Genomic DNA, 11,241 nt, shown 5'->3' on the forward strand with positions numbered 1-11,241 from the left:
GCCCCCCCCCCCCCCCCCCCCCGCCATGCTTGGCCTGGACAAAAGGGCAGCCAAGGAAGCACTCTGGCTCTTCGCAAGGCCTCATGGAACCTGGTGGGCAGGGGGGGTCCTGAGCACAGCCCCCAAGCCCGGGGCAGAACAGCCAATGGCCAGAGCCCTGGACCTGAGCCAGCCCTGGGTCCCCTGGCCTCAGCCCTCCCTCCAGTCCGCAGCCTCCCTGGCTGCACCCTCATAGAAGCTGCCGTCTGTCTTCCTGCTCACCCCAGCTTGGCCTTGGGAAGCTGACCCCAGCCCCCAGACTCTGCTGGGCTCACAGGAACATCCACAGGGCACACATACCCACCCGGGCATGGAGGTTCCTGCCAGGAAAGCCCTGACTTTCTGTCTCTGGGCCTGGGTCTCGGCCTAAATCCTTCCCACTGCAACATGAGGCGTCTGCTCAGACCCACACCCCGCCTCAGCCTCCTGCTGGGGCCTTGCCCACTCACTGACACCATCCACCTCCCCCACCCCTGCACCCAGCCTCTTCTCAGCTTTTTCTTGCAGATGGTGGCCTGACCAGACACCTGCGAACATGGGGTCACAGGGGGGCCAGAGCCTGGCTTTACGGTAGGCTCTTAACTTCGCTCTTTCCCGGCCTGGGAGGCACAGACACAAACCCTATTTCACAGCTGGAAAAACTGAGGCACAGAGAGGTGAAGAAACTTGCCTACAGTCTTCTGGCTGGAAAGTGGTAGAGCTGAATCCCCTCTCACCTCTGCAGCCTGGCTTAGAAACCCAGCCCCAGGACCCTCAGCCTGCAGCCAAGGGGCTCAGGCAAGGTCAGGCCTGTCAGGGTCACAGCGAGGAACAGGGCCTGCAGGAGGGGGCCTCCCTGAGGGGCCTGGGGCCTGGGACTCAAATGTGGGAGGGGGTGGCAGGGGCTCCCGGGGGAGAACCTGGCCAGGACCAAACCAGATCAAGGCTTCGTATACTCTCACCACTGCCCCCGGCCTGAGACTCTCACCCAGACCACTGCTGGCCCCTGGGCTTACATGTGGGGTCAGGCTGACCTGTCAATCACCTGCCCCTCCCTAGGAAGAGAGGTGCCCCTCCGATACCTCCCCTCTCCCTGGCTGTGAGGATCCCAGGCCACCCGTGCTGGGACCCGTTGTGAAGCAGTGCCAACCTCCATCCTCCGCTAGCCTCAGTTTCCCCACTGACACAAGGACCGCTTGTCAGCGTCAGCACTCACACGCCCCGACCCCGCGCCTGTTCCGGGAGCCTGGGAGCCCCAACCTCTCCGCTTCCTCCTTCCTGCCCTGCTCATCCCACCCCCACTGGATTCCCCACTTGGGAAGATCTGGACACTCCCTCGGCCCCCGGCCTGCCCCACCCCTGGCCAGGTGCCCCCAGGGAACAGGCTGCCGCTGGCACCTGTTCCTGCTCCCCCCCGGGACCCCGAAAGGGGACTGGGGGGAAAGGCACCTATCGCTGCCTCCGGCCGCATCCTGTCAGTCTCCCCATCTCAGAGCTCAGCCTTCCTGGCAAGCCCGAGGTTATGGACGCAAATGGGTTCCACAGCAGCCTCAACTGCAGGCTGGAGACCAATTTCAGTGCCAACTTTTTGTGAGAGGAGAATGAGGAGGGGTGTGCGCGGGGGCGCAGCGGGGTGATCTCCTTGCAGCGCCACGTCCAGAGCCGAGACCTGCAGGGGCAACCCCTCATACACACACTCCAGGTTGACACTTGCCCTGCAGCAGCACACAACTCTCACTGCTGGGAAGTTCCTCTCACAACTAACTCAAATACCTCAAGCTGCAGAACAAGGCTTGGCCTTTTCTCGTCTCCCAGGGCCCAGGCCTGCTTAGAATGGGACAGAGCAGCGCTCACCCCGTTGGGCAAAGCTCACTAGGCACGCGGCACTGGGGGCCCGGGGTCAAAGCCTGTCTTGCTCTGCAGCCACAGGGGTGGGCCTTCCCAGTTCTAGACCTGCCTCAGTCTCCCCATTGGTACAGTGAGCAGGAAACAGCCATCACCAAATGGAGTCACCACGGAACCTCTGGCTGGACCCTGGGTGCATGGGAACCCAGACCTTCTGCCTGAAGTCAACTTGGCCTGCCCCTCCTTAGGGAGACACCATTTTAATTCATGTTTATTTTAAAAATAAATACTCTGTTCTTCACTTTCAGACTGGGGTGGCGCTGGACAGTTAGGCAGGGAGGCCTTCCTGGGTGGGCAGTACTGATGGGAACTTCTGACACGCCCGAACCCTCCCCCGCAAATGCCTGAAATGCCTCTCATGGCTGTTCATTCTGGTCACCAGCCATGCATGGCTGAGGATGGAAATTCCACGACCACGGGCTCCTGACTTGGGGCTCAGTGCCTGGGGGAAGGTGGCCAACCCTCCACCTGGGGTCGGCCCCTCTCAGGCCCAGGAGCACTAGATGCAGGTGATTAGCACATCCATGGAGGTGGGCACCTCGATCTCCTCGAACAGCACGTGGCCCCCAGCAGCGCCGGGGCCCCCTGCCTTGGCCGCGGCCCTCAGCAGGTCCTGGGCATGCGTCAGGAGGTGCTGGTTCCGACGGTGGCCCAGTCGGCGCAGCGCTAGAATGGCCAGCACGTGGTCCCGCCTGCAGAGACACGCGGACCCTCACTGCAGACCCAGCAGCTTCAATGACACCCCGCACACCCCGAGGTGAGGAGAACCCCAGGGGCTTGGGCTGGGAGTACGAGTGCACCCAGCATTCCTGGAGCCTGGTCTCAGAGAGACTGAGAATGAGCCTGGAGGAGCCGTGCTCCTGGAAGAGGTGGCTGGGCCTTGAAGGGTGCGAAGCCACGTGGAGCCGGGAGGGCAGGCCTCTGTGGCCTATGCAGAGGTTCAAGAAACCTAGTGGATTGAAGGATGCAGCAATGCGGCCACACGGGGGCGGGGCCGGGGGAGCCGCTGGCCTCAGAAAGGAGTCAGGGCCTCCCGCTTCCAGCCCTGTGCGGGGAGCCACAGCCAGGCAGCACGCAGACAGGCAGCATGGGCGTGGGAGGCCTGCGCCCAGTGGCGTCAGGAGCTCCCCCTCCCCTCCCGAGCACCCCAAGAAGCTCGAAGCACCGCCCCACAAGCTAGGGAGGGCAGGCCAGCCCAGGGCAGGAAAAGAGGGAGGGGCCAGAAGGGGAACCTCGGGCGCTTGGGGGGAGGGGTGGTCACTGCGGGCTGGGGGCCTGGAATTCTCCCCGGGGGGTCGGGGTGCAGGGCAAGGCGATGGGTCCAGGAAGGAGCTAGGCCGGGGGTTTTCTGCAGTCTCCCCACCCTGGAATCTCCAAGGCCATGGAGACATTCGGGCTGGGATTTCCATGGGTACCATGATTCACCACCCACCCTCCCACCACACACCCGGGATCAAAGCCTCCTTCCTCCTGGCCAGGTCTGGGGCTTCCGGAAAGAGCCTTCTCCCAGGGGTGGGGGCCGCGGCCTCCCCTCAGCCTCCCGGGGGAGGGACGTGTCCCCACCATCAGACACGGGAGGAGGGTCTCCCACTCCCTTCAGACTCCAGGGGTGGGGGACGTGTCTCCCCATCTCACCACAGGACTGAATGAGGATGGTGAGAATAGACCACGAGGGAAGGGCAGCCCCGATCCCACGAGGCCCCGCCACAGCCTGAAGGCCGGGGGCCCTTAGCTGCTGCACCTGCACCTGCGCACTCAGGCCGGCGCTAGTCCGAGCCCCGCCCGGGAGGCGCCCCTTCCCCCTCCCCCTCCCCTCTCCCCTCCCCCGAACCAGCTCGCGCAGCCCTCAGGCTCGTCGCCCGCCCACCTGCAGCCGCAGGCACACACTGGTGCCGCAGGCACGAGTCCCCTGAGCCTAGGGCCCCGCGGGGCCCGCCAGAATCTAGTGGGGAACGGACCTGATGTCGGGGTAGCTCCGGATGAGTGTCTCCAGGTGCCGCCGGATGTCGTCTTTGTAAGTCTCGCCCAGTATGTCCGCCACGCACGGGATAGCTCGGCCCAACCAAGTGGCCTCAGAGCCCTACGGACACAGGGAGACGCGTGCGGGGCGGGCCACTGTCCCCCGCCCCCGGAACCCCCTTGCCCCCGCTGCCTGCAGCCCATCCATTAGAGCCCCGTAGAGCCCTCCTGAAGCCACCACCGCGGTCCCACTGGGTTGCCTCCTGCATCGCAGAAGGGGACGCGGGCCTCGGCACCGTGGACTCAGTCTCAGCTCAATAGTCATCTTCCCTCCCCCACGACAGAGCACGGAGGTGTCTTCAAGAATCTGCTCAGATGGGTAAACCGAGGCCCCGCGGGCAAGTCCTGCCTGGAGTCGTACAGCGGGTGGGGGACCAGCAGCCCAGATAAGAGGTGTATGTGTAGGGAGGAGGTGCCTGAGCTCGAACTGCTCAGGGTCAGGGGCTCAGGAGAGGTCTTCCATAGTTCCCGCCCATCAGACGGGGCTGCGACCCTCATCCCTCCCCCCCACACCCAACATACTACATGCAAATGAATGCAAATGTATGCAAAGTGTCGTCCCCACCGGGCCCCACTCGGCTAGGGGAGAGCGCGCAGAATCACTTCCGACAAAGCCTGCCCCCCGGGGCTCTTACAGGGGCGAGCGGAAATGAGAATGGGGGGTGCTAGTGGAGGGTCCCCACACTGGAGGCCCCCCAAGGAGGCCGGCACTCCGGGCAGCCAGACAGTGCTCCTACCAGGCCCTGGAAGGTGTTGCCAATGGCCTGGGCGTCCAGGCCCATCTTCTGGGAGCCACTCACGCGCTCCACACCCCGGAACCGCTCGCGGGGCCTCAGCGCCTGCGCCAGGTACTCGCGGATGATGTAACGGTGCACCTCCTGCAGAGTCTCCTGGGCGGCCAAAGCGGGAGTCTGGGTCAGGGTCAACAGTAGGGGCCCTGGGCATGCCCCCACCACAGCTCACCCCCCCTGTACCTGCGCCCGGGGTGGGACCACATGCTCGAGGTGGCCGGCGAATGCCACCACCTTGTCCAGGAGGGGCTGCAGCACATCCTGTGTCAGCCAGGCCTTGGTGCACAGGACCTTGAAGAGTGGCTGGGGGCAGAGAGGGTCAGGAGTCTTCTAGCCAGGTGTCCTCCCCACGCACTAGACCCTCCCCTGGGAGCCCCGTGCATGACCCCTGACAGGGGTGTTTCAGGCCAAGGGACAATCTGTCAACAGGAAGAAATTCTGGGGAGCTATCTGACCCCCTTCTCTAGGGTACCTTGGTGACATCCCCTCTCCTGCCACAAATTATGTTACTAGGCCTTTCCCAGGGACTGCCTTCTCCAGGCCTGGAGCCCCAGTAGGCAGAGTTTGAGTTTGAGTTTGAGCCTCTAGCCAGGCCTTGCTTGGGGAGTCCTCGGGGGGGCCTTGAGGGGCCGGATGAGGAGAAGTTCCTTGGACACACCTACTCTGAGACGTGGAGACTGAAGAAGGTAGTTGTTTCCCAACTGTTTCTGCTCAGCTGGGAACTTGTCTGGGTCCCCCGCCAGCCCCCCGACACACCACCCCAGCACTGCCCCCACGGTAAATGAATGCCGTGACTTGGGCTCCCAGGCTCCAGGACACAGGGGGCACCTGCTGGGCATGGAAAGTGGGGAGAGAAGGGCCCATTCCCCTCACCTGCACATCACCCTGCAAGCCCTGGAGCAGCCGCTTCTGAAAGGCGCAGGTGGCAGCCACCAGGGGCTTCTCCAGCTCTTCAAGGCTTCCTGGGAACCTGGCCAGAAGATGAGTTCTGGGGAGGGGCCAGGACAGGGGACAAAGTGAGCTGGGGTCAAGGCCTGACATACAGCCATGAAGGCTGGTGCCACACCAACTCCATTCACTTAGACTATAATGTGAAGGGCAGCCCCCCGGGGCTGCACAGTGTAGTAGCCCTGGGAGCAGAGGCAAGTGAGGGGACGGCACTATGCCCCAGATCATAGAGGGGCAGGGCAGTGGAGTGGTGGTGGTCCCACTGCATGGCAGAGCTCCCCTGTGGCAGCGCTGAGCCGAACCTGCATCCCTCTTGGTGACAGAACAGTGCAACGCAGCCATTCCTGACACAGGGGCCCCTCCTTTGAGCCTCATAACTGTCTCTCCAAATATTATAATGTCCCCATTTCACTGTTGAGTAAACCGAGGGCCAGGCTCTGCCCGGTCCCCAGCCCAGTGACACAGAAAGGCAGGTTAAATTTCCATCAGGGGCTTGGCCAGAGGCTGCCTACCAAGGAACAGAGAATGTTCCCTGGGGCTGAACCCCAGGGTCCCCCGTGCCCAGGGCTAGTCTGGCACAGATTAGGGACAAGAGAGTGTTATAGCCTCAGCGTGGTCAGGCTTTGGGTTCACACAGACCTTGTTCACGTCCCAGATGCAGCATGTACTGTCTGTGTGACCGTGGACAAGTGGCATTTCCTTTCTGAGCCTCCACATTCCCATCTGTACATGGGGACCCCACCCTGCGCTGCAGCAGCTGATGCATCTTAAGTGGGGGGACACTAACGCTTGGCACAGAAGGGGAACAGCCAGTGCCAGCCCTCTGCCTTCTGGGGTAGATAAACCCAGGCCCCAGCACGAGCAAAGCCCTGGGGGGAGTGTCAGGGAGGGCTTCTTGGCCTCTGCTCGGCCTTGAAACTCCCCGCATCCCTTCCAGGGCCTCAGCTCTGCGGGGCCGAGAGAGGACCCCACAGCGGAGACGGAGGCGCAGAGGCGGGCTATCCCTGGAGGCCTCCTGGAAAGGCCGCCTGAGGCCGCCGCGGTAGCCTTCCCGGTCCTGGTTCCCTCAGTTTGCGCACCCCCTGCCGGCCGTGCTCGGCACCGCCCCTGCGGAGGAGCGAGAGAAACCCACCTGAGCTCCTCGCAGGCATTGATGTTGGCGCACAGGTTAGGCTCGCTCACCGCCCCCGACTCCAGGAAAGCCTTTTCAAACCTGGCGGAGAGGTACGCAGAGGTCTTGGAGACTCTTTCTGGCTTCTATGACCTCGTGTCCGCCCTCCCTCGGGCCTTACGATGAGGCTTGTCCGGGGATCTCGGACCCTGAGCCAACAGGATGGGCCCTCCCCAGGGACGACCACCGTCCACACCCTGGCCACTCCACCCACCACACCCCGGCCCAAGATGCGCCCCTACCTGGGCAGGAAGAGGCAAAGGGCCCGCGTGCAGATCCGCAAGGTGGTGGCCTCCAGCTCCGTGGAGATGGCGCCAGCTGCCTTCACGTGCTCTGCCACGAGCTGAGAGCGATGCCACACGCTGAAGGCGCGTCTGAGCCCTCAGTCCCAACGCCCCCAGCCCCCCACCTCGTGGCCCCGTGATGTCTCCAGCCTTCCCTGCTCTTCCTCGACGTCTCGCCTGCAACTTCCAGAGGTCCCAGGCTCGAGGTCAGCCCTCCCAACTCCCCACACCCATGGGGCCGCCTGCTAAGCTGGGAGCTGTGGCCTGGTGCTCCCAGCTTGGCCAGGTGACCCGAGGGCCTCTGATCCGGCCCCACATGCGGCCTCAAGCTCCCGTCCAACGGGGAGGTGGTTATGACTGTATTTTACAGCTCTGGGTGTCTCTACCGCCTGAGGCCCAAACACATGTCCCTCCTTCTGGGCGCACCATGTGTACGTCGATGGACAGTGGCGTATGGTAGTGGCCCTGCAGCACTTCGGGGGCCTCGGCAGCCACCCAGCGACTCTGTTCTACCTGCAGGATGCCATCGAAGCAGCTCGCGATCTTGGTCTGTGCCAGGTAAGGAAGGGGCCGCGGTGAGACCCTCCCAGGAAGGAGGTCCCCTACCTCCCGAGCCCAGAGCCCCATCGCGCGCGCCCTTGGAGACAGGGGCCACCCTGCTGGTGCACAGGCCCACGCCTGAGGGCATGGAGCCTCCCTGCAGTGGGGCGGCAGCCACACTCAACCTGGACCCCACCCCCTCCGGCCTGGCCCCTCGTGGCCCTTACCTCCAGGAAGCTGGTGTAGTCGCTCTCGAGTCGGGCCCACACATCGGGTGCCAGGAGCGGGGGCAGTGGCTCCGAGGGCAGAGCCAGGTCCTGGGAGCCCAGGAAATCAGGACTGGAAGGCAGGGTGGAGCCTGAAGTTCTGAGTGGAACTCTGATGGGGCAGCGGCTGCCCCTACTCCTCTCTGGATAGGCTCAAAGCCTAATGCCGTCACCGTGAGGGCCCCGAATCTGGGCTGTTCACATACTCAGCCCCCCGCCACACCCTCCAGGTTTCCATGCCAGACACCCCTCCCCGCAGCTTCTGACTGCAGGATTTCCAGGCATCCTAAGCAATCAGCTGTGCATGCACAGAATGCATAAAGATGGCCGTCCAGATGGACGTTGACCAGGTTGCCTCGGGTGTGACCACTATCCTCATGGTCAGGGTACACCCAAGACTGAACTCTAAACGCCCCCAGGACCATGCAGCTCAGGGACCAGCCACTATCATGTCCACACTAGGGAGGCCCAGACAGGGGCAGGTACTTGTCTGAGGCCACAGGGCCTATTAAGGAGCCCAGGACTTTGGTGCCCTCCCCCGGCTTGCCCGTCTGCCCGTGGGGCTGGGGAGTGCTCAGCGGGAGAGGTGACCCACCCCATCACGTTCTGCAGAGCCCTGAACCCAGGTGTCCATCCGAAGCGAGAGTGGGGCTGAAAGCCAACTCACGCCAAGTGCTGTGAGTCCACAGTTGTGTCCTGCCTGGAGGGGTGCCCTTTGCTAATTCTCTCAGAGGCACCCTGTGGACTAGCTTGTGCCTAACTGGGCTCCCTGCCTCATAAGCACCCCCAGCCCCCCACCCGGATGCTTTCCAGCTTCAGGAACCGGCGGCTGGATGGCCCCTCTCCCCTCTTGGGAGAGCACTATGGTCTAGAACGGAGAGGAGAGAATGTCGAAGGCTCCTGGATCAGACGCCCAATCGCCAGCACTCTCCGGGGAGGAAAAGGGGAAGAAAGGTGCCCTGTGCTCTTTAGAGCAGGTTCCTGAAGGCCTCTTGTGTGGGCAGTTCCAGCCCCTCCTTGCCCCTCATGTCGTCCTGGCTGGGGCCTCACCTGCTGTAGACGTTGGAGGCCCAGTCCAGCAGGACGTAGAGCTGCTCGCAGCCACGGGCGTCGTGCGCCAGCTCCTGGAGGCACTGGGCCACTGCACCGTGGAAGGCGCGCAGGTAGGCCTCCCACGCGGGATAGCCGGCGGCCGCGTAAGCCGGGTGCACCTCCAGCTGCACCTTCTGCAGGTCGCGGCGAACCAAGCAGCCGAGCTCGGCCAGAAGCTGGGCCAAGCCGGAGGCACCCTCGGCTGCCCCCGGGGCCTCCCCCGCGCTCACCTGCTGCACGCGCTGGCGCGCGCTCCGGCGCACCGCGTCCTCCCAGTGCTGGCGCCAGTGGCGCGGCGTGCACAGAAAGTCGCCGTCTGCAGGGGGCTCTGGGTGGGCCTCCTCTTCCGCGCGCACCACGCGGGCCAGCTCCGCGAGCACGGCCGCGTCCACGCCATCCGGGCCCAGGGTCTCGAGCACGATGGCGCCGATCTCCGCAGCCAGCCCATCGTAGTGCAGGCACAGGTCCATGGCGCGCCGCGCAAAGCCCGTGGGGTCCTGCTCGAAGGTGCGCGAGGCTTTCTCGGCCACTAGCCGGGTCTCGAAGTGCCGCAGCTGCTCGAAGGCCGCCAGCAGTTTCCGCTCCGTGATGAGATCAGCCACAGATTTGTCTTTTGCGAGGTCAGGTGAGAAGAGGGGCAATGAGGGGGATGCCTCAGCTAGGCCTGTCGGCCCGGATCCCACACATCCGGAGCCGGGCTGCCGGGCCCCAGAGCTGCATCTGAAGGCCTGCTCCAGGAGCGACAGCCCCAGGTGCCCTGTGTCCTTTGGAATCACCTTTGAAGAGGCAGAACCCCAGGTCCCAAGCCTGGCTCAGAACAGCAATTGGGATCAGCCCCTGCCTTCCCCCTCCCCCACTCCCATTCCCATTCCCAGCTCTACAGAACTGGACCTGGTGGCTTCAAGTACAGTCCTGACTGCAGGTCCAGTGGGGTCAGAGCTCAGGGTGGGCATGCCCAGGCTCCTGCCGCAGTGTCCAGCTTCAGCACTTCTTGCTGTTCCCTGCTCTGGGCCAACCTCCAGCCCCTAGGGGCATTCTACCTTCACCTACATTCCCCCTTCAGGGCCCTACTCCAATGGGTCCTCTCCTGGGCAGCCCCCGACCTCCTCTGCCCCATGGCTGGCTCACAGGCACCCTCTGTGATGCTGTGATCTGAGAGGGCCAGTGCCTTCTGCACCACTCTGGTTTGGCCAGGAGCCAGGCTGTGGAAGCCTGTGGAGTTATGGGGTCCTGCAGATCTGGGTTCACATCCCATTTTTCCACTTCCCAGCTGTGAGACTTGAGGCAAGCCACTTAACCTCTCTGAGCCTCACTTTTCTCAGTTGCCCTTGTTGGAATGTTGGAAGAATTTAACGTGAGATTGTACAGGGGCAGGGGTTTGGGGTAGCTGGGGAGGAGGGCCTGTCAGGAAGCCTGGGCCCCACTGCACCCTTCTCTGGCCTCGGTTTCCTCCCCTGCTCAGTGGTGAGGAAGCCCTCACCTTCTAGTTCCGCAGGCCCCGCCCCAGTGGATGACTGCGCGCTGACACCGTCCATGGCCCTTGAGGGCACCTCCTGGCCGTGGACCACCCCTGGCCCAGTGGTAGCCTGGGTCTGGTCAGCAGCCGGGCCATTGTCCAGAGCACGCCGTAAAGACCGGAACAAGAGGCGGGAGCTGCGCCTGAGCAGGCCTGTGTCCTCCTGGGGGTCGCAGCCCGAGGCCCGCTGGCTTGCCTTTGAGAAGGCCCGCCGAAAGGTGCCCAGGCCAGGCCTCGAGCCCTCACGATGGGCGCTGGATGCATCCTCGCTGCTTGCCCTCCGAGTGCCCTGAGCTGGGATCTGGGGTACCACAGGCTCCCTGGGGCTGCGCGGCTCCGGCCCAGAGGCCACTGTCTGAGGCGACGGCATCTTGGCAGCAGCACAGCTGGAGGCGAAAAGGAGGCTCAGGAAGCCCTGGGGGGTGCCTAGCCCCCAGGAGCAGACACAGAAACCCATGAGAGCCCTGTGGGATGTGCTGGGGCCCAGTAGCTTAGTCAGGGAAGCTTTCCCCAGGAGGTGACCCCAGGGCTGTCAAAAAGGAAATGTCACCAGGCAGCTCCATGGCCAGAGCCGTCTTTGTGCCAGGCTGCAGCTATTTCTGCAGACACAGACAGCTGCTTCTATCAGGAAACCTCCCCTGACACCATGTTCCAAGGTCTCCTCCAGGTACCCACCTCACCGGCTTTGCCA

General features: G+C 63.7%; 1 protein-coding gene across 1 annotated transcript; it reads right to left on the reverse strand.

Annotated features, from left to right (window-relative positions):
- Positions 1-2,422: 2,422 nt before the first annotated feature.
- On the reverse strand, positions 2,423-10,920 carry EXOC3L4 (exocyst complex component 3 like 4). The gene is made up of 11 exons (XM_007455609.1): positions 10,509-10,920; positions 8,993-9,644; positions 7,904-8,015; positions 7,563-7,685; positions 7,095-7,195; positions 6,814-6,894; positions 5,607-5,721; positions 4,917-5,036; positions 4,680-4,832; positions 3,882-4,003; positions 2,423-2,615 (listed from the first exon to the last, which is right to left on the reverse strand). The coding sequence occupies exons 1-11, from the start codon at positions 10,918-10,920 to the stop codon at positions 2,423-2,425; spliced, it is 2,184 nt and encodes a 727-aa protein (XP_007455671.1).
- Positions 10,921-11,241: the final 321 nt, after the last annotated feature.

Source organism: Lipotes vexillifer, unplaced genomic scaffold, assembly GCF_000442215.2.
Source record: "Lipotes vexillifer unplaced genomic scaffold, Lipotes_vexillifer_v1.1 scaffold584, whole genome shotgun sequence".
NCBI lineage: Eukaryota > Metazoa > Chordata > Mammalia > Artiodactyla > Lipotidae > Lipotes > Lipotes vexillifer.

Bases quoted from the DNA above. Each gene is read 5' to 3' on its own strand.
- EXOC3L4 (XM_007455609.1), bottom strand. From the start codon at position 10,920: ATGCCGTCGCCTCAGACAGTGGCCTCTGGGCCGGAGCCGCGCAGCCCC. The intron at 4,004-4,679 runs GTAGGAGCACTG...CTGTGTCCGTAG, and splicing joins GCAACACCTTCCAGGGCCTG to GGCTCTGAGGCCACTTGGTT. The intron at 2,616-3,881 runs GTCCGTTCCCCA...GTGTCTCTGCAG, and splicing joins CGGAGCTACCCCGACATCAG to GCGGGACCACGTGCTGGCCA.